The sequence below is a fragment of the Pan troglodytes genome, chromosome 5, assembly GCF_028858775.2.
Source record: "Pan troglodytes isolate AG18354 chromosome 5, NHGRI_mPanTro3-v2.0_pri, whole genome shotgun sequence".
Taxonomy (NCBI): Eukaryota; Metazoa; Chordata; class Mammalia; order Primates; family Hominidae; genus Pan; species Pan troglodytes.
In genome coordinates this window covers 162,633,544-162,656,852 of record NC_072403.2, presented here as the reverse complement: position 1 = coordinate 162,656,852, position 23,309 = coordinate 162,633,544, and the positions used below count along the sequence as shown (strand labels likewise).

At 42.5% G+C, this 23,309-nt stretch overlaps 1 protein-coding gene across 17 annotated transcripts in view; it reads right to left on the bottom strand.

The window, feature by feature from the left end:
- PLEKHG1 (pleckstrin homology and RhoGEF domain containing G1) overlaps positions 1-23,309 on the bottom strand; it is a 242,838-nt gene that overhangs the window by 138,120 nt on the left and 81,409 nt on the right. For 3 of the 17 annotated variants that reach the window (XR_001718844.4, XM_054686942.1, XM_016956477.3), the window contains exon 1: positions 17,682-20,826. The exons of 9 other annotated variants lie outside the window; for them this stretch is intronic. Coding sequence is in view for 7 of the 8 variants with exons in the window: in XM_054686942.1 (XP_054542917.1) it covers positions 17,682-17,799 (118 nt within the window). In the remaining variant the exon portion in view is untranslated. 5 more of the 17 variants (XM_016956474.1, XM_016956475.2, XM_016956472.4 and 2 more) reach the window with 5 other exon arrangements.

The following is a 23,309-nucleotide window of genomic DNA, read 5'->3' as shown; positions in this document are numbered from 1 at the left end:
AAATTCAAAGGCACCAAGTACGTTCAACTATGTAAAAATGCCACATGAAATTCTGCAAGTTTTCAAAAATCAAGGTGCTAAACAGCAATCAAACACTATTTTAAAACAGCATATTCACTGGAGGGCAAGACCAGAGTATTTTTTCCTGTGATTCATATGTATTGCCAGGGTAGAGAGACACTGCTGTGACACAAGAATGTTCCATGCTTCCAAATTAAGGTACAATTTAACAGAAAAGCAGAATATATTCTAGACTGATTTTTTTTTTAATACTGTAGGAAGTAGCTCTTCAAGTAGAAAAAAGTTGTTTGTTTTTTTTTTTAAGATGGAGTCTTGCTCTGTCGCCCAGGCAAGAGTGCAGTGGCGCAATCTTGGCTCACTGTAACCTCCACTTCCTGGATTCAAGCGATTCTCCTGCCTCAGCCTCACGAGTAGCTAGGATTACAGGCATGTGCCACCACGCCTGGCTAATTTTTGTATTTTTAGTAGAGATGGGGTTTCACCATGTTGGCCAGGCTGGTCTTTAACTCCTGAGCTCAAGCGATCTGCCTGCCTCAGTCTCCCAAAGTGCTGGGATTACAGGCCACCATGCCCAGCCAGACGAGAGCTTTTCTAATGGACTGAATAAAATTATATTTTAAGTATTAAGCAAGTCAGAATCTAAGAACCCTTGGTGGGCAATCTGTACATCCTCATCTGCTTTCATTTTGATAAACTTACAAGAAGGAGTTAGGAAAGGAGAGAAGTGGGAAGGGATTTCATGATTTTCTTTATTATGAGGCTAAAACCTGGGTCTGACTCCCCTGCCTCCCTGACAGCTCGTATCTCTCCAAGTACCTTGGCCATTTTTTCATCTAAAGGCCTAGGCAGATAAAGGGAGAATGATGGAGATGAAAACACAGGCCTTGCTGAGGTTTTTTGTTTTGTAGGAATAAAATGAGAAGCATTGGTACCACTCAGCTATGCCATTAGAGATGCAGAAGTGCCAGGCTGCTAGTCCACGGGAGGAAGTGGCTGCTTCCTCGTAAGGAGTGAACGCAGCAGGTCATCAGCTACAGAGTGGGAGAACTTCAGGGTTCAGAACAGCCCTGAGGCAACAAGGAACAAGTCGGAAGTTGACCCATTATGGAGACTGCCAGGTTCTAGATAGATTTAGAAAGTCTGTTTGTTATTGGTGGTTATCTTCGGGGTTATTATTTCCCCATCAGCTTTTGCTTATGTTTTTTATTTATGACAAAATAAAATACAACTACATGTTAAGGGATTACACTAGGTGATTTAAATAACTGTTAGAAGGGTACAATTTGGGTACTGGATGCCATATATATAAGTACACACACACACACACATACACACCCCCCAAAACAAAATGAGAAGTACTGCTGATGGTGAGAGGTTCCCAATGCCCTTTATAACGTGATCCATACATCAGAACTTTTTTTTTTTTGAGATGGAGTCTTGCTCTGTCACCCTGGCTGGAGTGCAATGGCATGATCTTGGCTCTCTGCAACCTCTGCCTCTGGGGTTCAAGCGATTCTCCTGCCTCAGCCTCCTGAGTAGCTGGGATTACAGGCATGTGCCACCACACCCAGCTGATTTTTGTATTTTTAGTAGAGTCAGGGTTTCACCATGCTGGGCAGGCTGGTCTTGAACTCCTGACCTCGTGATCCGCCTGCCTCAGCCTCCCAAAGTGCTGGGATTATAGGCATGAGCCACCGCGCCCAGCCTACAACATAACTTTAACAACCACTCTGTTGTCCAGTTGTATTTCTGAAGTGGCAAAAGATGTTCATGTCTCATTTGTTGAAAATTTAGTTTTATATTTTAAAAGTATAATCGCTCAACTAGTGAGATACTAAAGGGTGAATTATGGAGTGAGATACAAGTTTCCAATCTTTGACTTGTGACTTACTGTATGATCATAGATTTTAACTTCAGTCGATCTCAGTCTCTTTAAAATCAGGGGAACCGTCTCATTTGACAGAGTTACCTTTTGATTTAAATGACATAATGCTTGGTCAACATTCATCATGGTGCATGCATGGCCCCTAAAAGACACCCATTCATGTTAATTTACTTCCTATTATGGATAGACAAGCTTCAAAAGGCTTAAAGAGTCCCAAATACAGGTAAGTTGAAACTAATTTTATTCTTTTTTTTTGTTTTTTAAGTTGCAACATGGAAACAGTCACAGGTCTCACATACATCCCCATCACTAGATTTGTATGAACATTCAGTGCCTTCCTAACAGTGAGAACACCTGGACACAGGAAGGGGAACAACATACACCGGGGCCACTGTGGGGTGAGGGGGGGGGGAGGGATAGCATTAGGAGATATACCTAATGTAAATGATGAGTTAATGGGTGCAGCACACCAACATGGCACATGTATACATATGTAACAAACCTGCACATTGTGCACATGTACCCTAGAACTTAAAGTATTATATATATATATATATATATATATATATATATATATATACACACAAAGAATTACTGCTTATTCTTTACAAATCCAGCTTCCAGGTCATCTACAGATATAACCCAATGTAGGGCCTTCCTATCAATACATTTTTTTTTTTTTTTTGAGATAGAGTCTCACTCTGTTACCCAACCTGGAGCACAGTGGTGTGATCGTGGCTCACTGCAAACTCTGTCTCTTGGGTTCAAGTGATTCTCCTGCTTCAGCCTCCCGAGTTGCTGGGATTGTTGGCGCCCGCCACCACACCTGGCTAATTTTTGTATTTTTAGTAGAGTCAAGGTTTCACCACGTTGGCCAGGCGGGTCTCAAACTCCTGACCTCAAGTGATCCACCCACCTCAACCTCCCAAAGTGCTGGGATTACAGGCATAAGCCACTGTGCCCAGCCTAAATATAAAATTTTAACACCAGTGATTTCTTATTTCTTTAGCAAGTATTTAAGAACATTTTTAATATATAACCCAAATATGGGAAATAAAGCTATACAAGCTATAACCCCCATCCTCAAAGTTTCCGAATTGTTTAGAGAGAGAGGCAAGTACCCAAACCCTAACCCTAGCTAATGTGTGAGTACTTTCTAAGTGCCAGGTGCTGTTTTGCCTGTATTAGACTAATTCCTCACAACCCTCTCCTAGGACAGAGGTGCTACCGTCTCCACTTTATGGATGAAGAGCTCAAAGCACAGCAAGCTCATCAGATTGCTTGGATGTGCAATGCTAGGAAGTAGAGGCCCCTGAATTTGAACCCAGGCGGTTAGATTTCAGAGCATAATCACTTTTCAATACTGCCAGATATGCGTGTTTATATCACAGATGTATAGAATTAGAGAATCTCGAATATGTGCCTTGGGGGTGAAGGGGGGCCCGAGGTAAATATGTTTAACCAAAATCTTTCCTTTCATAGACTCTGAAGCCTGGAAAGAGGATCACCCCAGGTTCTTTAGCCTTGGGGTTCTCACACCTTGGCTAGCATGGGAGTCCCCCCAGAGGCTTGGTAAGACACAGACTGCTGGGTCCTAGACCCAGGTCTCTGATTTGGTGGGGCTGGAGTGGGGCCTGAGGATTTCTAGCAAGTTCGCAGATGGTTGATGTTACTGGTCCTGGGGACACATTTTGGGAATTAGTGACTTCCTCAGTCTGTGGCTGCTCCAGAATGAGGCTTCTGCATGCCTCACTGTGCATCTTCCAGATCAATGGTAGACACCGCTGCTCTGTAGCAGTAAGGGGCTGAGGGAGGCTGGTCGGCTGGCAGGGTCTCCTGGCCTCCTTCTCTCCCTGTAGCTGAGACATACAGGAGGCTTCTCTCTGGCAGGTTCACCCCGATTCACTGTAATATTGGGTCCTTCCATATGTCCCTCTCCATCTTCCCCAGCGCAAAACCAATTTGAAGCAATAGGAACCCACTGTCTGCTGAGTAAACATTAGTCTCACTATGAGCTATTTACCAAAACCAGTGATCTAAAATTTGGCTCTATCGATGTTAAACATAGCAGGAGTTAGCAAAAATAGCAGGGGCCATGGATAATTGCCAGTCTTTATCCTCAGAAGGGAAGGACGATCAGACAGTTTCAAAGTTTTCTTTTGTTGACATTGTAATTCAAAAGAAATTTAGTTTATTTGTTTAGCTAAGAGGATCCATGGCCTTCATTAAGATCCCTAATAAACTATTTTGAAAGTAGAGACACCACCGAATTATTGTTTAAACTTGCTGTGTTTAAAATGGCTTAATTTTCATGGCCTCGCGGGGTGTTCTGAGGCTTAAGTGATTTAATAGGCCTATGGTATGACTGAGCCAGACACATACTAAGGGCTCACGGAACATCACTTGTTCTCAATGTCACTATTCCTAATATTTGGGGGAACCCAGGGCTTGGCCACCTACCTGGGCATATAGGTAGGGCAAAGGGTGTGACCTGAGTAAGTACAGACCTCAGAGTCTAAAATGTCTCTTCCCCATTAGCAAGGTAGTTTGGAGACAATGGCACTCAAGGAGCACTCTTGGAGCACCAACATCTACAAGACAATATCTGTTGCACAAGGGAAACCTCACAGGACTTAATGCTTGGCAGTCACTTAAGGTTGAATCAGAGTGTCTTTTCTGAATCCCTGCCAGGCACCAGAGACTTCAGGTAAGAGTTCTAGAGAACAGTTACTTTTTGTTGTTTGCACTTTTTATTTTGAAATAAGTATAAATCTATAAGAAACTGCAAAAACAAAACCAAACCAAAAACGTACAAAGGGCCCTCCTGTACCCTTCACTCAGTTTCCCCTGACAATAACATCTTGCATACCTGTAGTATAATAACAGAAACTGACATTGGTCCAGTCCACAGGGTACATTCAGATTTCACCAGTTTTAAGGACAGTTATATTTTGGTCGTGAAGACGTAAAAAGGTAATGTAAAAGCAACAAACAAGATCACCAATTTCATCTCATTTAATGTTACTTTGAAATATGCCTTTGTACCAGCTATGAGAAAACGATACATACCAAGCAAATGCATTGTATTAATAGAACTCCCTTAAACAAACTTAATTGTTTTTCAGAGATTGAGCTTAACAATTATAATCAAATCAACCAGTTTTTGAATCATTTGCAGATACAAATGCTTATTAGTGAAGACACTTAGCGTCTTTTAAAGAGGTGAACTGGAAATTTAAAATACACAGATTTAAACCCACCTAACCCTGCCCAGACATACAAACAACCTGCACAACTGTTGGAAAAGAACACACAAAGAGAGCTTTAGAACTTTATATATCGTCTGGCCTACAGTTGCATTACAGGAGGTACTTGTGTTTTGTTTCACTTCCCCAAATAATCTTTAGCAGCTCCCGTTACTGTATTTGTTATAGTGTAATCAATTTGTTAAAAGTGCCAAAATAGTCTTCCTTGAGCATACTTTTTCATGTACGTGTGTGTGTGTGTGTATATATATAGTAGTGTATACACACGCAATCAGGTTAGGTAGTCAAACCCTTTATATGCTAACAACTTCCTTAACTAACAAAATTGTCGTAACATGATCAACATTGGTATCTTTCAAAATTGATATAACCTGAGGTACCACTTGAGCGTCCCTAATCCAAAAGTCCAAAATCCAAAATGCTCCAAAATCCATAATTTCTTGAGCATCTACATGACTCCCAAGTGGGTAACTGCACACATAGGAAACACTATATATAAGTACTTAACAAAAAGTTTGTTTCATGCACAAATTTAAAATATGTATAAAATTACCTTCAGGCTACATGTATGAGGTATATAGGAAACCTAAATGAATTTCATGTTTAGACTTGGGTCCCATCCCCCAAATATCTCATTATGTAAAGCAAATATTCCCAAATCCAAAAAAATCTGAAACCCAAAACACTTGTGGTCCCAAGCATTTCAACCCATACTTTACAACTGATCTACTTGTTTGATGCATTAGCCAACATTTGGTCTTTATCCATAACATTCTTTAAAAACAAACAAAAAAAACCCAACAAAAAAAAAAACACCACCACCAGAATAACAAAATGTCTTCAGAAACTCTTAAGCAGATTCTTCAGGATCTATCAAAGAGGACCAGAATCACTTTCTTAAGCAGGTAGTGATGTGGGGACATTTGTGATTCCTCACTGTAAGAAAGCTGCTCTGGTATTAGGAAACAAAACACAGCATCTTCCCTTTGCACAGCATGGGACTGTCTGTGTCAATCTTCCAGCAGGAGGCTGGCCAGAGTAAACAGATGTCTCAATACATGGAGAAGCCAAACTCTCTTCCAGTTGTACACAAAAAGCTGATGCCCCTGCTGGGACCATCTGAATTCTGAATGACCAACCAAACTTCTGGTTTGGGCTCCCCTCCCAGGGCCGGCCCTCAGCGAGATTCTCAATTAGGAGAAGCTTGTTCAGGACCACACCAGGGCCACTTGCCCAATTCCCAGGCACCCGACTTACTTCCCAGTTGCCTGTCCTTTTTTTTTTTTTTTTTCAACACTTTGTAGAAATCATTTTATTGTCACTCTCCTCCTAATTAATTCCTCCATTTTTCAAGCTAAATCTGTACCTTGTGTGTCACACTGTGCTCCCTTTGTTTTTTGTTTTTGTTTCTTTCTTTCTTTTTTTTTTTTTAATTATACTTTAAGTTTTAGGGTACATGTGCACATTGTGCAGGTTAGTTACATATGTATACATGTGCCATGCTTGTGCGCTGCACCCACTAACTCGTCATCTAGCATTAGGTATATCTCCCAATGCTATCCCTCCCCCCTCCCCCCTCCCCACCACAGTCCCCAGAGTATGATATTCCCCTTCCTGTGTCCATGTGATCTCATTGTTCAATTCCCACCTATGAGTGAGAATATGCGGTGTTTGGTTTTTTGTTCTTGCGATAGTTTACTGAGAATGATGGTTTCCAATTTCATCCATGTCCCTACAAAGGATATGAACTCATCATTTTTTATGGCTGCATAGTATTCCATGGTGTATATGTGCTAGTTCAACCATTGTGGAAGTCAGTGTGGCGATTCCTCAGGGATCTAGAACTAGAAATACCATTTGACCCAGCCATCCCATTACTGGGTATATACCCAAATGACTATAAATCATGCTGCTATAAAGACACATGCACATGTATGTTTATTGCGGCATTATTCGCAATAGCAAAGACTTGGAACCAACCCAAATGTCCAACAATGATAGACTGGATTAAGAAAATGTGGCCCAGTTGCCTGTCCTTAAATCTCCCCCACTCAGGGTTCGCTTCTTTAAGGCTAGTGCCTTAAGCTCCACGACCTTGCAAAAATTCCAGGGAAGCTTCAAGAGCTAAGATAGTCTTCCTAGGCACAGGACTGAATCCAAGCTCACTGCTCTCTCCATTGCCTACAACATGACAAGCTCTTTGGTAGCGCTCAGCAGTGGAAACTTTACCATTTTATCCACCTTCTTAAAGGTTGAGAATTTACAAATTGTTTGTAATGGTTCTACTCTTTCAGAATCAAATCATCACATATATTCTATTTTATCTCCTGGGGAAATTTTAAAATGCTCAGAAGCATTCATGTATTTAAAGGTACTTCTTCTTCTTCTTTTTTTTTCTTTAGACAGAGTCTCACTCTGTTGCCCAGGCTGGAGTGCAGTGGTACCATCTTGGCTCACTGCAACCTCTGCCTCCCAGGTTCAGGCAATTCTCGTGCCTCAGCCTCCCAAGTAGCTGGGACTACAGGCGTATGCCACTGTTTTTGTATTTTTAGTAGAGATGGGGTTTCACCATGTTGGCCAGGCTGGTCTTGAACTCCTGGCCTCAAGTGATCCACCTGCCTTGGCCTCCCAAAGTGCTGTGATTACAGGCATAAGCCACTGCGCCCGGCCCTATAGTTTGATTTCTAAAGCCACCATACCACCACCAGGGGATTCAGTCTCATGCACACGGGAATACTTTTAAAATATACTTACCTTGAGACATTTTCCCTCTCACAAATAATTTCTGGTATCTCTAGACTTTAAAAAAAAATCACTTGTAAAATTATGCTCATGAACCAATTATTCATTCCAACTTCTGGTTGGTTGAAGATTCCTTTTGTGCAGTTTGCATGGAGCCGCTGTTGTTATGAAACACACCCACAAAGTCAGATTAACAGGGCTGAAGAAGAACAGACCACCAGAACAAATGCTAATGCATTCTTGAAGAAGGGAGAAAGTGCGTGCGCGCCGTGTGTGTGTGTGTAATGAGATATTCACAGTGTTTAATGCAAGATGATCAAATGTCTAAGTGTCATCCTCTAATTTCAAATGGAAAACTGCAGATTTTCTTCTGAAGCTGGCAGGCTGCCATCGCTGCAGGCCCTGAAGTGGCTTTGGGCTTCAGGGAGAGGGGGAAGCAGACGTCGCTCAAAGAGCCCTCTGCTTCTCCCTGGCTGCAGCTCTACCCTGGGTCTCCTGGCCTTAGGATGAGTTCCTCTGCCAGGCTTCCCAGGGACTTTCAACCTAAGCTGTCAAATAAATCATTTAAAGGATATGTGGACTTTAAGAACTATTGACAGAGGGAAGACATCCTAAAATAGTCTCTTTGATCTGAATTCTTCCTCATTACAACATTGATATAGAGCTAGGGTTTTGGATACCAGTCTTCTGCCCCCTCCATGTAACTTCTATAAAGAATATCTCCATTTCATCTGACTTGTTGTGAAAGTGGCCAAGAAAGTAAAAAATTAACATTTTTAAGGTAAAGATTCTAAGTCTGAATTATTTTTATATTTTCCTGCCCTTTCTTCCTGACGAGTATGACTTAACAACATCTACTTAGTCACTTCACAGCTATTTACAACACAAAATCCTCCTCCATTCAAGGAGGGCCCATCTTGTTACAAGAAAATATCAACAACCAGAAATACAGTTCATGAGAGAAACTCTGGAGTCAGACCTCTGTGAAACAATAATAATGTCCATTTGGGTGTGCATGGCTTTTTTGTTTGTTGTTTGTTTTTCTTTTGACTTTTTTGGTGTGCATGTTTGTTAGGCACTGCTGCAAGCAACTGACATACATGGTCTCATCCAGTCCTCAGGAGAATTCCATTGTTCCCGTTTGAAAGATGGGCAATTCGAGGCTTAGGCAAGCTACACAAGTCCAAGATCACACAAATGTTAAGTAGAAGAGTCAGGATTTTAGTGTTCTTAACCACTGCCCTATACTTTAAATTTTCAAGGAAAGTAGAATCAGCTCTTTTCTCTATAAGGAAGAAACACCCAATACAGCCTAGGATCCTAGTTTCTAGAACAGAGATATATTTCTAGTGAATTCCTAATATTTTCTAAACACTTATCTTAAATTAAAACCAAATTAAGCAGCTCACTACCTAAAAATCAAAGGACAACGTGCTAGACTTGGAGCTTTTAAGTTTTTCAAAATTACCAAATATGAAAAATTGTATTTGCAAAAACATCAAACAGAATTCAAGTTCTAGAAGCATAAACCATTGAGCAAAGAAAATGGAAACCAGAGTAGGTTTAAGTAGGACAAATATTGTTCTTCGGAATAGAAACTTGTTGCTGAATCTCACCATGGAGCAAAAGACTTATAAACTTTTGAAAAAACAGGGTTCACATGGAAACAGAAACATAACAGGAACTATGATATCAAGACTGACAGATGCCATGTGTCTTCCTAATTCTTTTAAAAGCCATTCTTGGCTATTAAAATGTCAATGTAGGAATAATAAAATACCATTGATTCTAGTTTTCCAGGGGGAATGTTTATGCAGAGGTTTTAAAACTTTAGATGTATAAAAATTTACTAGCACAGAAGGCAGATATGTTGATAACTCCAGCTACTAAGAACTGCAGCTCCAGTTACTAGGAATTGACTAGAAAACACTTAAAAAGATGGTAATCACACAGTCATGAGGATTACTTAATAATATAAATCATTATAGCTAACATTTTTTGAGTACTTACTATGTGCCAGGCACTATTTTATTTTTTATTTTTATTTTTATTTTTTTGAGACAGAGTCTCACTGTTGCCCAGGCTGGAGTACAATGGTACCATCTCAGCTCACTGCAACCTTTGCCTCCCGGGTTCAAGCAATTCTCCCGCCTCATCCTCCCAAGTAGCTGGGATTACAGGCGCCCACCCCCACACTGGGCTAATTTTTGTATTTTTAGTAGAGACAGGGTTTCACCATGTTGACAAGGCTGGTCTCCAACTCCGGATCTCAGGTGATCCACCCACCTCGGCCTCCCAAAGTGCTGGGATTACAGCTGTGAGCCGCCGTGCCCAGCTAGGCACTATTTGAAACATTTCTCTTTAAATTAATTCACTGAATGCTCACAACAATTCTAAAAGGCAGATATTACTATCATCCCTACTTGAGAAAAATGAGGCACTGAGAGATGAAATAATTTTCAAATTCACACAACTAGTAAGGAGTGAAACTGGCATTTGAACCTAGACAGTCTAAGTCTGGGACTGGAACTCTTACTCTGTATGCTATAATAATTTCCGGTAGCAGAGTCCTGCATGCCAGGACAGGGACAGTCCCCACCTAACAACTAATGGCAGACATAAAACAGAAAATTCTGCCATGTTCATTGGCAAAGGTTCTTATAAACTAGATCCATGCTGCCTGTCTTTGAATGGATCACAGTCAAGTAGTCAAAGCCTCCCATGTAAACTCCCAGAAGCATATACAAAGATGAAGATGAGGGAAGCAATAACTATACACAAAGCCTGTACCGACTTGGCTGGGAATGACTTCTAAACTATCACGCGACACAGCTTCCATTCTCTTGAAGCGCTGTTTGCATCTTTTGCCATTTTGCTCTGCCTCTCGAGCTAGTCATGAGGTCCCTGCATCCTGACCTGGGCCACTCATGACTGTGCATTCCTCCCATAGCCTTGTGCAAAGATTTATGTATGATTTATGCATGATTGGTGCATGATTTATGAACATAACAACATGGGCCATATATGCTCTCCCAAGGGCTGGGTATCGAGCTGGCTCTGGAAGGAGGTGATGGGTGAGGATGTGCTTAGAGCGGGTGAGAAAGCAGCCAAGTGTTGGAGAACAGAGCCAGGCCAGGAGAGACGAAACACATGGGGGAGTGGTTAGCCTGAACCACGGAGCTGTGCTCCAGTGTGACCAAAGAGAGGGTGGTTACTGATGCAGGACCTCAGAGTCTATCCCAGGGAATTCAGAGATTATTCCAAGGGCAATTTGAATCACTGGCTGATCATTCAAAGGGTAGAAGAAAGCCGCTGTGCATTTTGTTTGCTGACACAAGAGCTTCCAAGTCCCAGAGTTAGAATGATCAGAGAGAGAAGCCAAAAGTTGAGAAGCGACTTCCAGGAAGCAGAGAGACACCAAATAAGTCACACATAGGTTTTTTGTTTGTTTGTTAATTTTTTGAGACAGAGTCCTGCTCTGTCACCCAGGCTGGAGTGCAGTGGCGTGATCTTGGCTCACTGCAACCTCCGCCTCCCAGGTTCAAGTGATTCTCCTGTCTCAGCCTCCCGAGTAGCTGGGACTACAGGTGTGCACCACCACACCCGGCTAATTTTTGTACTTTTAGTAGAGATGGTGTTTCACTATGTTGGCCAGGCTGGTTTCGAACTCCTGACCTCAAGTGATCCAACCGCAGGAACAGTTCCCTGAGGTCTACATATTAAATCCAAGCTCCTTATCTTGACATTTAAGGCCTTCTATGTTCTGACCTGGAACTTCAGCCATATGGACATCTCAACATTCCCCCAAATGTCATTTGCTTTCATTCCTCTGTGCCTTTGCTTATGCTAACGCCTGCCCTTGGATGGCCTTTCCACTGTTTTCTACACAGAGAAATCACCAATGCACTCGCTCTGACAGTGTAACTAATTAATTTCAGTTTGACTTAGTAGAAACTTCATGAGTTAAAAGAGACTGAAAGTGTGACAAAAGCAAGTACTTACTTTCTCTTGGCCCAAATTTCAGAGTTGAAAGTATCCTCAATGGTTTGGAAGGCTCCATTCAAATTCTGCTTACTCTATACTCTCCCTTAAAATTAGCATTTTTTTCCCTCTGATATTCATTTAGTAATTATTTAATTCTGCCTATTCATATTATACTTGCAGCATTTCTTTAAGTTTGTCTTCTCTAGATCACAAATGCTTTTTTGAGGTCAAGGACAAGCCTTAGGAAAAATTCTTTTCTTTCCAGCATGCCATTAGTTTTCCACATAGCAGCTGCTCAGTGAATATTTATTGAATCATCAGCCCATGATCATATTATTCTAATTAAAATAAGAGGTTTTTATCAAATGATAATTACATAGTTAATTATGAAGAAATATGGGAAAAGAGTTGTATTGTTGATCTGAAGTAAATTAAGAGTACAAGAGTCTATTAAATTCCATCAGAAAAGAGTGACAGATACAGTAAATTATTTTAAAGCATTATAGTCATTACCATTATTTACAAAATGGGTTAATTTTGAGTTTACAAACATAAAATACTTTCAGTACATAAACACAACAAACATTAAGTTGTGATGTGCAATTTCTCTGTCTTTATTTTACTCATGCCTGAAGTTGCTAGGCCTTATATGGGGTGAGGTTAAAAATTCCTCACCCCATATAAAAAGTGACTTCAGTTGGGACTGACAGATGCCTAACCAGGCTTCCTCAAACTGCTCCCAGGCCTAACAAAGGAAATGGGCCATGTCCCAGCTGGACACGAACCTGGATCCACCCCTGGTCTCTTGTTCCTTCAAGCCTAGGCTGGAAGTGAATGGGGAAACACAGTTTGGGTAGAACTTACAGTGGTTCAGTCATATTCTCTCCAATGGCTCCCCAAAACTTTTCCCAAGTCCTCAGTAAATATTTGGTGATTAACTGATTTTATCATCTGACATTTCTCCTAACATCATTGTTGAAAAAGAAAGTTGGCTGAGATTTACAATGACCTCTTCTCACAAGGTGGGTGGTTGGACTTGGGAAGGAATGAGAACCATTCTATTGATAGAAGAAGAGGCTCTTCCCCAGCCGACATAATGACGGAAATGGTGGTTTAGAAAAAATCTTAAAAATTGCTCAGAGATGATTATAGGCTGTCATTAAGAAATGAGGAAGGAAGGGCTTTCTTTTCGACTACAGGGTGTACAGCTCTACAGACAGAAATTATTATTTTATATTTAGGCCAATGGTAGTCTGTAGGCCTTTGAAATGTAAAAAGCAATAATAACTTAAGTATCTGGTTTGGCTTACAAAGCATCAAGACAGATTACACAGGCCATATATAAAAACCAGGCTCTGTCCTTTATAACATTATTTCACTCACCCCTGAAGTATAACTGAAAATAAATACCTTCCTAAGAGTCTCTTCACACTTAAGTTGTATTTAAACAACTTAAATATAAAAATACCAGTAGATTGAAAAATACTTAAAGGATTTCATGACCAGGTTGGAAATTCAAGTGTATTAAAAGGAGAGAGAATGAAATAAAAGGGAGTTAGAACAGACCATCTCATTAGTCATAAAAAGAAATGAACTTCTGATATGGATAGGTCTTGAAAATACTATACCAAGTGAAATAAGTCAAACAGAAAAGGATAAATATTAGTATTTCAGGTTTCTGAAGTCACTGCTATATTCACTGTGTGCCAACTCTGTGTAGGACAACTGCCATGGTGGATTTAGAGAGTATCAGGCCATGGAGATCTAACTGGGTTCATCATCCAGATGAGGGAGGACTATGGGGAAAGTGAACAATGCATGCGCTGGGTTGCGGAAGAGCAACACAGCCCACATTCCAGCGTTCACAGGAGGCAGGGATCTGTGAGCTGAAGCAGCTTTCCAAAGCAGGAGAATAGAATTCCTAAAATCACACAGGCACGAAAATAACCGTGATTCCACTCAACAAACCAAATAACTTGTTTGCAACATAAAACGTGCAAATGTTTGTTCCTGATTAGATCTTTGAGAGAGTGAGTGGGGAAATCATCTCCAGTAAAGACATCCTATGATAATTTTCACTCCTAATCCAGAGTTTCATTTTGCACCCTTCCTCTCACATCCTCCACACCTTTTGGAATAGCTGAAGCCCAGGAAGCGCATGTTTTAGTGTGCTGAATGGCAGGCTACTCATACACAAATACATGCATGCTTACTTTATTTGGACAGAAGCACTAGAGAAGTATAGTTACATTGGATATTTGGAGGTGAAAACTATGAACCACTGAAATAAACCTCTATGTTCCGTTTCCTCACTCTAGTGAGGCGTGAAAAGCCTTCTTGAAGTAGTAGCAGCTTCTGTTTCGGTTGACTGCTGTCCGTTCCTGAGCCCAGCACCGAGAAACAGTAACGATGTTGGTGGGGCCAAGATGTGGTGCAGTGTATGCTGCTTGGGTGATGGGCGCACCAGGATCCCACACATCTCCACTAAAGAACTTACTCATGTAACCAAATACCACCTGTACCCCCAATTACTTATGGAAAAATAAAATTTAAAAAAATCCAAAATAAAATAAATAACAGTTATGAGTTTAAAGAACCTGTCTCAAGTCACACTGTTGAGCAGCCAGGAGACTCCCATCACCCTCAGTAATAAACACCATCAAAAGGTCACTAAAGGCAGGAACTAGCCATTGTCAGATTTCCTGAGTTCACTTTTGACATGGTACAGTAAAATGCTTATAATATTCAACACATGGCCGTTTTATATTTACCAATTCTATGGAGTGGGAAACAACTGCAACTATAAATTTTAATGTCAAAAGAAAATATTATTCCAGAAAATAAAGAACTAAAGCTCAAAGATCATATTACTTCTTCTTCTTCTTCTGTTTTTCTTTTTCTTTTTTTTTTTTTTTTTTTGAGACAGAGTTTCGATCTTGTTGCCCAGGCTGGAGTGCAATGGCACAATCTCAGCTCACTGCAACCTCTGCCTCCCGGGTTCAAGTGATTCTCCTGCCTCAGCCTCCTGTGTAGCTGGCATTACAGGCATGTGCCACCACGCACGGCTAATCTTTTACATTTAGTAGAGACCACCATGTTGGTCAGGCTGGTCTCGAACTCCTGACCTCAGGTGACCCACCCACCTTGGCCTCCCAAAGTGCCGGAATTACAGGCATGAGCCACCATGCCCGGCCAAAATCTGTTTTCTGAAACATAAAAGTAAAACCTTAAGAATCATCCATCTGTCCATCTCAGGATAAATTTGTTAAGTATTTTTTCTATGCCAGGTCCTGGACTAAATGTTAGAGACAAAAAGATTTTTTTAACAAAGATTAACATATGGTTCCTGCCTTTAAAGAACTAACTGAAAATCAATACCTTCCTAAGAGTCTCTTCACACTTAAGTTGTATTTAAATAACTTAAATATAAAAATACCAGTAGGTTGAAAAATACTTAAAGGATTTCATGACCAGGTTGGAAATTAAAGTGTACTAAAAGGAGAGAGAATGAAATAAAAGGGAATTAGAACAGACCATCTCATTAGTCATAAAATGAAATGAACTTCTGATATGGATGGGTCTTGAACATACTATACTGAGTGAAATAAGTCAAACAGAAAAGGATAAATATTAGATAATTCCACTCATACAAAATGTCTAGTAAATTCCCAGAGGAGAATGGGCAAATTCATAGAGACAAAAAACAGATTAGAAGTTATCAAAGACAGGACAAGAGGAGAACAGAGTTACTGCTTAATGGTTACAGAATTTTTGCTTGGGGCGATAAAAAGTTATAAAAATACTAGTGATGGTTGCATAACATTGTGAATACAACTAATGCCACTGAATTGCACATTTAAAATGGTTAAAATGGCAAATTTTATGTTATGTATATTTTACCACAGCTTAAAAAGTAAATAATGTAATATACCAAAAACCATTGAATTGTACACTTTAAATGGTAAATTGTGTGGCACCTGAATTATATCTCAAGACACTGTTTTTTAAAAAATCTCTTACATGTTAGCATAGTTTTTACTATGTTTTTACTTTGTTACCTTGCAAAGCTCTGAATGTTGTTACAGAAATTTGTCAAATTTATCAGGAGAGTATGAGATAAGAGAGAAAATGTTAGATTAAATGGTTGGGCTTGGTGGCTTATGGCTGTAATCCCAAAGAGAGAAGGCCTCTTTGGGAGGCCAACGCAGGTGGATCACCTGAGGTCAGGAGTTCAAGACTAGCCTGGCCAATATGGTGAAGCCCTGTTTCTACTAAAAAATACAAAAATTAGCCAAGCATGGTGGAGCATGCCTGTAATCTCAGCTACTCAGGAGGCTGAGGTATGAGAATCACTTGAACCTGGGAGGCGGAGGTTGCAGTGAGCCAAGATCACGCCACTACACTCCAGCCTAGGTGACAGAGTGAGACTCCATCTCAAAAAATAAAATAAAAAAAAAACAAAGGAAGAAAATGTAAGATTAAGAGTCTGGGACATGTGATTCCAGGCCTGCTTTGCCACTTTATTGGCTATGCTGCCTGAAGCTCAGTAATCAACTTCCCTGAGCTCTGTTTTCTCATCTGAGAAGCAAAGGAGCAAAATCAGATGATTAATTTTTTAAATACTGTGATTCGCACTTCTTACTGAATGCCTAGGTTTTACAAATAATCACTCATCCTTTGGCAGTTAAGAACATAGAACAGCCTTGTCTCGTTTGGATACCTGGTTAAATGACAAATTTACTATCTTGCAGTGAATACTTATCAGGCTATTTTCAAAAGAGTTTCTTGGCTAGACTCTTCTTGAATATAGCCAGCCTGAAAAGTATGGCTGGAAACCACTGTCCAAACAAAACAGATGATAACATTTGTTTTTTATACCTCTTAAAAGTAGATTAGCTATAGATCAGAGCATGCCACTGCCTAAAAAAAAGTCTGGTATATATTTGCTTTCAATACATATTTGTTGAAATGCAAGAACACTCGTGTTTACTCCCTAGGAGACTCTCAGGGCGTGGGGTCAGATGAGAGCATGGAGGGGCAGCAGGCCAGCTATGAGAGCCCCTGGGAGTCTATGACTTCTGGGCTCAGACTTGCTTCCTCAGCTGGCACTGTGTTCCTCCCATGGGTCCATCGTCGGCAAGACCAAAGAGCTCCCTTCTAGTAAGTACCATTAAGGAGTCCAAGGTCCAGACAGAAGAGAACGAGGTCAGGTATTTCCAAAGTATTTCATTCTAATGAAAATTTATTTCAGAAAAAGGCCATAATAACCCTTTGAACTAAGTTAACAAGAAAGCTATATTTTTGTCACTAGTTCTATCGTTGCCTCAAAACAATAGTAACAAAACAGAAAATAAAAAGAATTACTGAGAAAACCCAGAAATTAAGTACTCTCCACATCTCCCATTCCAGACATAATAAAGTGATGCAATTTAGACTAAAATGTGCCAAAAGCCAGTATACCTTTTTCATCCTACTAGGCAAACACAAATACCACAGAACAAGAATTCCATCTTAAAGTAAAAGCTCTGGGAAAAAAGAAGGTAGTAATAATCTTTTACTATGTGACTACTGAAGGTATTACGTGACTACTGAAGTCTTTGATTAGGAAAGGAAAATAGACCTCCCACAAGTAAAATTAGTCACAGTTTATGATAACCTGAGAAGAAAAACAGATTCTGGATTTGTCAATTCCATTTGAAGGTGGAGAAAAGCTTATAAGCTCATGATCACCCTCTGAACCCTTTACAAAGGGCCACACAATCACATCAAGGTGTCAAACATACCCTGAATTGCAATTCCATCTTGGCTCGGTCGGATAAGAAGTTTTGACTCAGCCCTTTGAGGAGAGCTTCGATTCCTCCATCCTCTGACCAAAGCCCCCACCATAGCTGCTGGCAGCATGCTCCCCAGGTCGCCGTGGTCCTGCCTTGGTGGGTGGGGGGGCCCGGTCAGGCTGTCACCGCAGGAGAATCATGTCCTCCTTGCAGGTGCTACACCCAAGGCTGACAGGTCTGGGCAGTTCCTCCCGCCCTCATCTTCCGCCCACATTCTCATCCTTCTTGCGTTGTCAGACCTCCCTCGGGAGGCCCAGGGAAAGAAAGCTTGGGAGGTGAGACAAGAGAAAAACAGACAACAGGAAACATAAAAATGAAGAATAGGAATAAAGTCAATCAACAGAAGAGAAAGGCCAATATCATAAAAGCACAATCTCCTTTATATGAGTGATCATTTTCGATGCTTCATTTTTTACTTAAAGTCTAATTTTTCAACAAGCAAAAATGACCACGTGTGGGAGGGCTGAGGCGGGGCATGTACCTGCATACCTATTTCTCTTTTCTCAGACTATTTTCCTTGCTAAATTGGAAGAGCTTTCAGGCATTGTTTTTCCAAAGAGAACCATCTTCTACATAAACAGAATTTGTTTACAATATAAGAAAAGTATTTCTAATGTTTGGAGTGTTCACAGAATTATACTGGCATTTGAGAATGACGAAAGTTGGTTAAGAGATTTAATAAAAATCCCAATCAAGTAAACTCTCAAAGACTTTTAAAAGATGAATCGAATCCAATGACCTAATTAGCTCTCCTGTGGAGCCCAGGTAGAGGTGCCTCATCCTGACCAGCTGGTGCCTGAGCTGAGCTCATACAGGACACTGCTCCCGTGTGCCCCCTACTGGTCAGGTGCCAGGTGCACACTGGGCAGTGACCAATGACTGCATTGAAACAGGGGGAGGAGCAAGTAGCTCTAGAAAGTTCTAGAATCCCTTGGCCATCTCTGTATGCTATAGGCATTCAGCCTAGGTGGTAGAAGTTGAGATTGAATTGGCTGTAGGCAGCCTGAGAGGTTTTGGTATCATTTACTGTTGTTATGACTTTTACGGGTTACACAGATGGAATGATCCATGCCTGATTTCACTCTTTTTTCCCCCCTTCCCTAGTTACATCTTATTTAATTTAATAAGATCAAGATAGTTTCTGCAGGAGGTGGGCAAATTCCCCGTATCACCTAAAACTGATCACATTTAAATAAAACTACAATTTACCAAAGAAAGAGTATTCTGAGGATACACACCTTACATATTCATTTTGTTGACATTTACCTTATTATTTTGACCTTTCCAAAATTCAGAAAACCTTTAGTATCACTGTGGTCAGAGAGAAAGTCGAAATGCAGGATGGGATTTTAAAATGGTAGAAGAGTAGGAAGCTATTGGCTCTATTCTCTCCACACCCCAATCTCAGGGCGGGATTCCTGCAGCACCATCTCGGAGGGGCAGCCCTTGATGAGAGGCACGTGTCCTGGGCCTCCTTGTTGGGTTCCTCTCCTTCCTCACTGGAGTGGGATTCCTCTTTTCCGCGGGAAGCTCCTTCTGCCACAGAGGGCTGAGCTGGGCTCTGATGGGTTCAGGGGATTGCTGCTCAGGGGCAAAGCCACCTACTCTCTAGGGAAAAGGGCAAAGAGGCCTTCAAAAATCTCTGTTCCTGTCACACCCAGAGTCAATAAAACAGGCTGAAGCTGTCTTCTGCTGGGGCCACGCCCTGTGGGAGTGGGATGGCATCAGGGAAGAGAGCAGGGGAGCCCAGTGCTCAAGTGTGGGGTTTGGTCCTGTCTTGGAAGAGGGGGTTAAGGAGAGATCTTGAGGAACGGCCCAGTGTCACTCATTGGAGACAGGATCAGGAGGTGGGAACACAGCTGTGCATTCACCTGGAACCATCTCTTTGGAACTTCGTGTTCCACTGCAGAAGACTGCAAGGGCTGAGAATTAGGAGTGGTAGGGAGTTGAAGAGAGCCTCTATCAAGAGAAGCAGAAGCAACTTTGACCCCATCCTTAGGGTGAAGTGGCAGAGAAAACGCAGCGATGCTGAAAGCACACACGTGCTTCCTTAACCGGACCTGCTGCGGGTGAACCACGCCTTTCCCGGAGATGCAAAGGGAAGCAGCTCAACAGCAAGCCCATGAAGTCATTTCCCCCCACGCCAAACCTGTCTTATTGTAAGATACACCCCAACCCCCCGCCATGAAAAGGGACACACTGAGAAAAGAAACACATCTAAAGGACTCGGTATGAAGGCTATTAAAAATCTACTAACACCCTCCAAGTGGTGCTCTTCTTGGAGGCCTCGATCATTACTGCTGCCACAGATCCAAAAATCCTCATCCCCCATGGGCCAATCAGAAGTCCAAGGGGAGACACAGGGTTGGCCAGAACCATTTCGGAAGCACAGCAAACTGCCCAAATTCAGACACTGAAACCCCTGCACAGCTGCTGCCATCAGCCACCAGACAGCATATGGAGGTATGTGAGAAAGTAGGCGGATGGAGCCAGTTGAAATTTCAAATACTAGTCCCCAAGCCGCACCTGGATTTCCCACGAAGGAGAACCTCCTTTGTGCATTCGTCATTCCCTAAACAGCCAATCACAGTACTTCTCGCACTTTGTTGCGATGATTTACTTGCTACAGTTTGTCTCACGCAACTATCTATCCCCAAGCCTCAGGGGGCACTTAATGGGATGGAGATTCCCAGGACTTGCTCTGAAATGGCTGTTCTATGAGGTCTAAGATAGTGCCAGGGAGCCTGCATTTTCTAACGCTTTCCACATTTGCTTACATTGTCAGCCTGGATCTAAGGATAATATGAAGATGCCAATTTACTAGCCTGAGGGCTTCTTGAAGTCATGGACCACAGCCTTCTTTGTGCCCAGCATAGCGTATGTACCCAGCACATAGACTGTTGGGTGAAGACAGTCCCGGAGGCCAGGGACATCTACCTGCGGTCTCCGCCCGAGGAGGCTGCCTGATACTTTTATCCTTCCATGAAACCCACTACTTGCCACTGCCCTTGCCACCACCCTGGCTGCAGATGCCAAACCATAGGATCGCTCCATCTTACCTCCATCCCAGGCCCCCTCAATATTCCCATATTTCACTCACCTGTGATGCTTTGGCCCAGAACACGATTTGTCCAGGCAGCAGTTTCCTGCCTCTTCCGCCCCACCAAGAATGGCTCCATCTTTCCTTCAGACGTCCTATGCCCTGGATACTAGCGCAGAGGGGTCCGTGCGTCAACTCAGGGTTCAAGTTGAACAGCATCATTGAACACTCTGTCACCCTTAGTTTGCCAGTTATAGCAGGTGGATGCACAGTGTCCAAGGTTTTCCCCAACGGGAAGCTAAGTGATGACCGTGACTGCTGTGGGAACAGCAGTGGTCAGGAAGAGGAAGAAGGGTAATGTCCTGTCTGGGAGGTCAGCGCCACCCTTCCACACACACACACGTGCTTCCTTCACCGGACCTGCTGCGGGTGAACCACACCTTCCCCCGAGATGCAAAGGGAAGCAGCTCAACAGTGAGCCCATGAAGTCATTTCCCTCCCAAACCTGTCTTATTGTAATACACACCCCCTCTCCTCTCAAGAAAAGGGACTCACTGAGAAAGGAAACACATCTAGAAAACCAGAATCATCCTGAAGCCTGTTTAAAGACCAGTGTGGCTCACAACAAACTTTCGTTCATGGGTGTTTGTTGCTAATGTCCTATCGTGACGACTTGACAACTATTCTCTAAATTTCATAAATATAAATACTGTCCCCATCTGCCCTCTACAGAGGATAAGGTTGACTCGGGCCATGTGTCTCTCTGGAGTCTCTTAGGGCCTAATGTGGTTCTGAGCACAAAGAACACATGCCAATTGAAGAAACGTGTGTCAAGCTGTGATGATGTAGTTGTCAACTGTTAAGATGCGCACGAAGCCATCAGCATTAAGTATGACATCCAACTCTGTAGCAAATACTTGACCTCCTACTATAACATCAGGGAGGAGTCTTGGGGTAAGGGTGGGGCTGTGTGTGGCATGTTTCATCCTCACTCCTGCTGTTCTCTCATGTGGGTGGTGCTCCAGGAGCTCCTGGTCTCTCTTTAACCCGCATATGCCTCTCTTGGGGGCAGGACTCAGGAATTAGACTGGCATGCATAGGAAGGGAAAACTGGGCAGGCATGATCTGGCTGCACTCTTGCTTTCGGGGCACAGAGCTGCCCACTGGTAGCACCCGCTTTGCCTCCCTCCTGCAGGTGCAAGGTCTGCTCCCGTGTGTGAAGGGCTGCTCAGGTCAGCCTGCCATCTAGGAAGTTTCCGATTCTGAGTTCGGTATTAGGACGGCTGCACACCCAGACATGAGACACAATCTCTGATGTCAGCTTATCAGCAATAAAGGTGAGAGTTTAGTCTCCCTCTGCCTTCCTGCTTGGTTTCAAATTCTCAAACTGGGCAGAACCTGGCCGGGTGGAAAGGGTCTTCACTGCCCTTTCCCCAAGCCTCCATGTCTGGTGGACTGGCTCAGAGACATGCACTTGAGGAACAAAATGACCCCCGGAGATGGTGGCTTCTGACAGATGCGGCACTGTGGGTGTGGGCCATTGGTTTCTCATGTGGCCACTCGCAGCACAGTGTTTTGTGCCACACTTTGCTTTTGCAGTCTTGCAGGTGGCCTTTATTGTGGCCTGGTAAGCAGCTTTAGTGCACTTTTTACTTTGGCAGCTGACTCAGCTGCTGACAACTTTGCCACAGGTGAGTGGCTCTTTCTGGAGTGTCGCTGGGCCTGCCAGCACAAGGCCCAGACATGCAGGCTCAGGCCTCACCATGCACAGAGGCTGCATGGCCTCAACAAGGTGGTCTTAGCCTAACTGTGGGGGAAGGGGGAATTTAGGGAGCAGGCATCATGCTTGCCCCTCATCAGATGTACTGAGGCAGAGTCAACTGTAGGTAAAGCAGAGTCTTTGTGTTAATAGGCTTTTTAGAATCGGGGTGGAGTCATATTGCAAAGCACCATGCTCTGTGCACACTGCAGAGTGGGGTTTAGCTTTAAAGGATCACTGCCTGGCCCATTCAGCCATACTTCATCAGCGGTTGCAAATTCCATTCTGTACTCAAGGCCAAAAAGAAATTGAGGAGCGGCACAGTTTGGGTTCAGGAAGCTCATTCACAAGTTTCAGGGTCTCCCTGCACTACAGGGCCTCAAGTTGGCTCCGAATCGCTGGGTTCTCTCAGACACCACCGGGACTCTGCTCCTGGCTGCACTTAGGGAAGGATAGCTGTGCAAAGCTGACTACTCCAGGGGATGGGGAAAAAAGGTTTTCTAAATTTGGAGGATGTGGAATCATCTGTGTATATAGAATTCTCAATACAAAGAACATGGAGGAAATTCTACAACTCTTTTTTTAAGAAGGGAAATAAAAAAAAGACGATCCACTATTATCCTTTCTTTTTTTTTTTTTTTTGAGACAGAGTCACGCTCTATCGCCAGGCAGTGGCACGATCTTGGCTCACTGCCACCTCTGCCTCCTGGGTTCAAGTGATTCCTCTGTCTCAGCCTCCCGAGCAGCTGAGACTACAGGCACACGCCACCACGCCCAG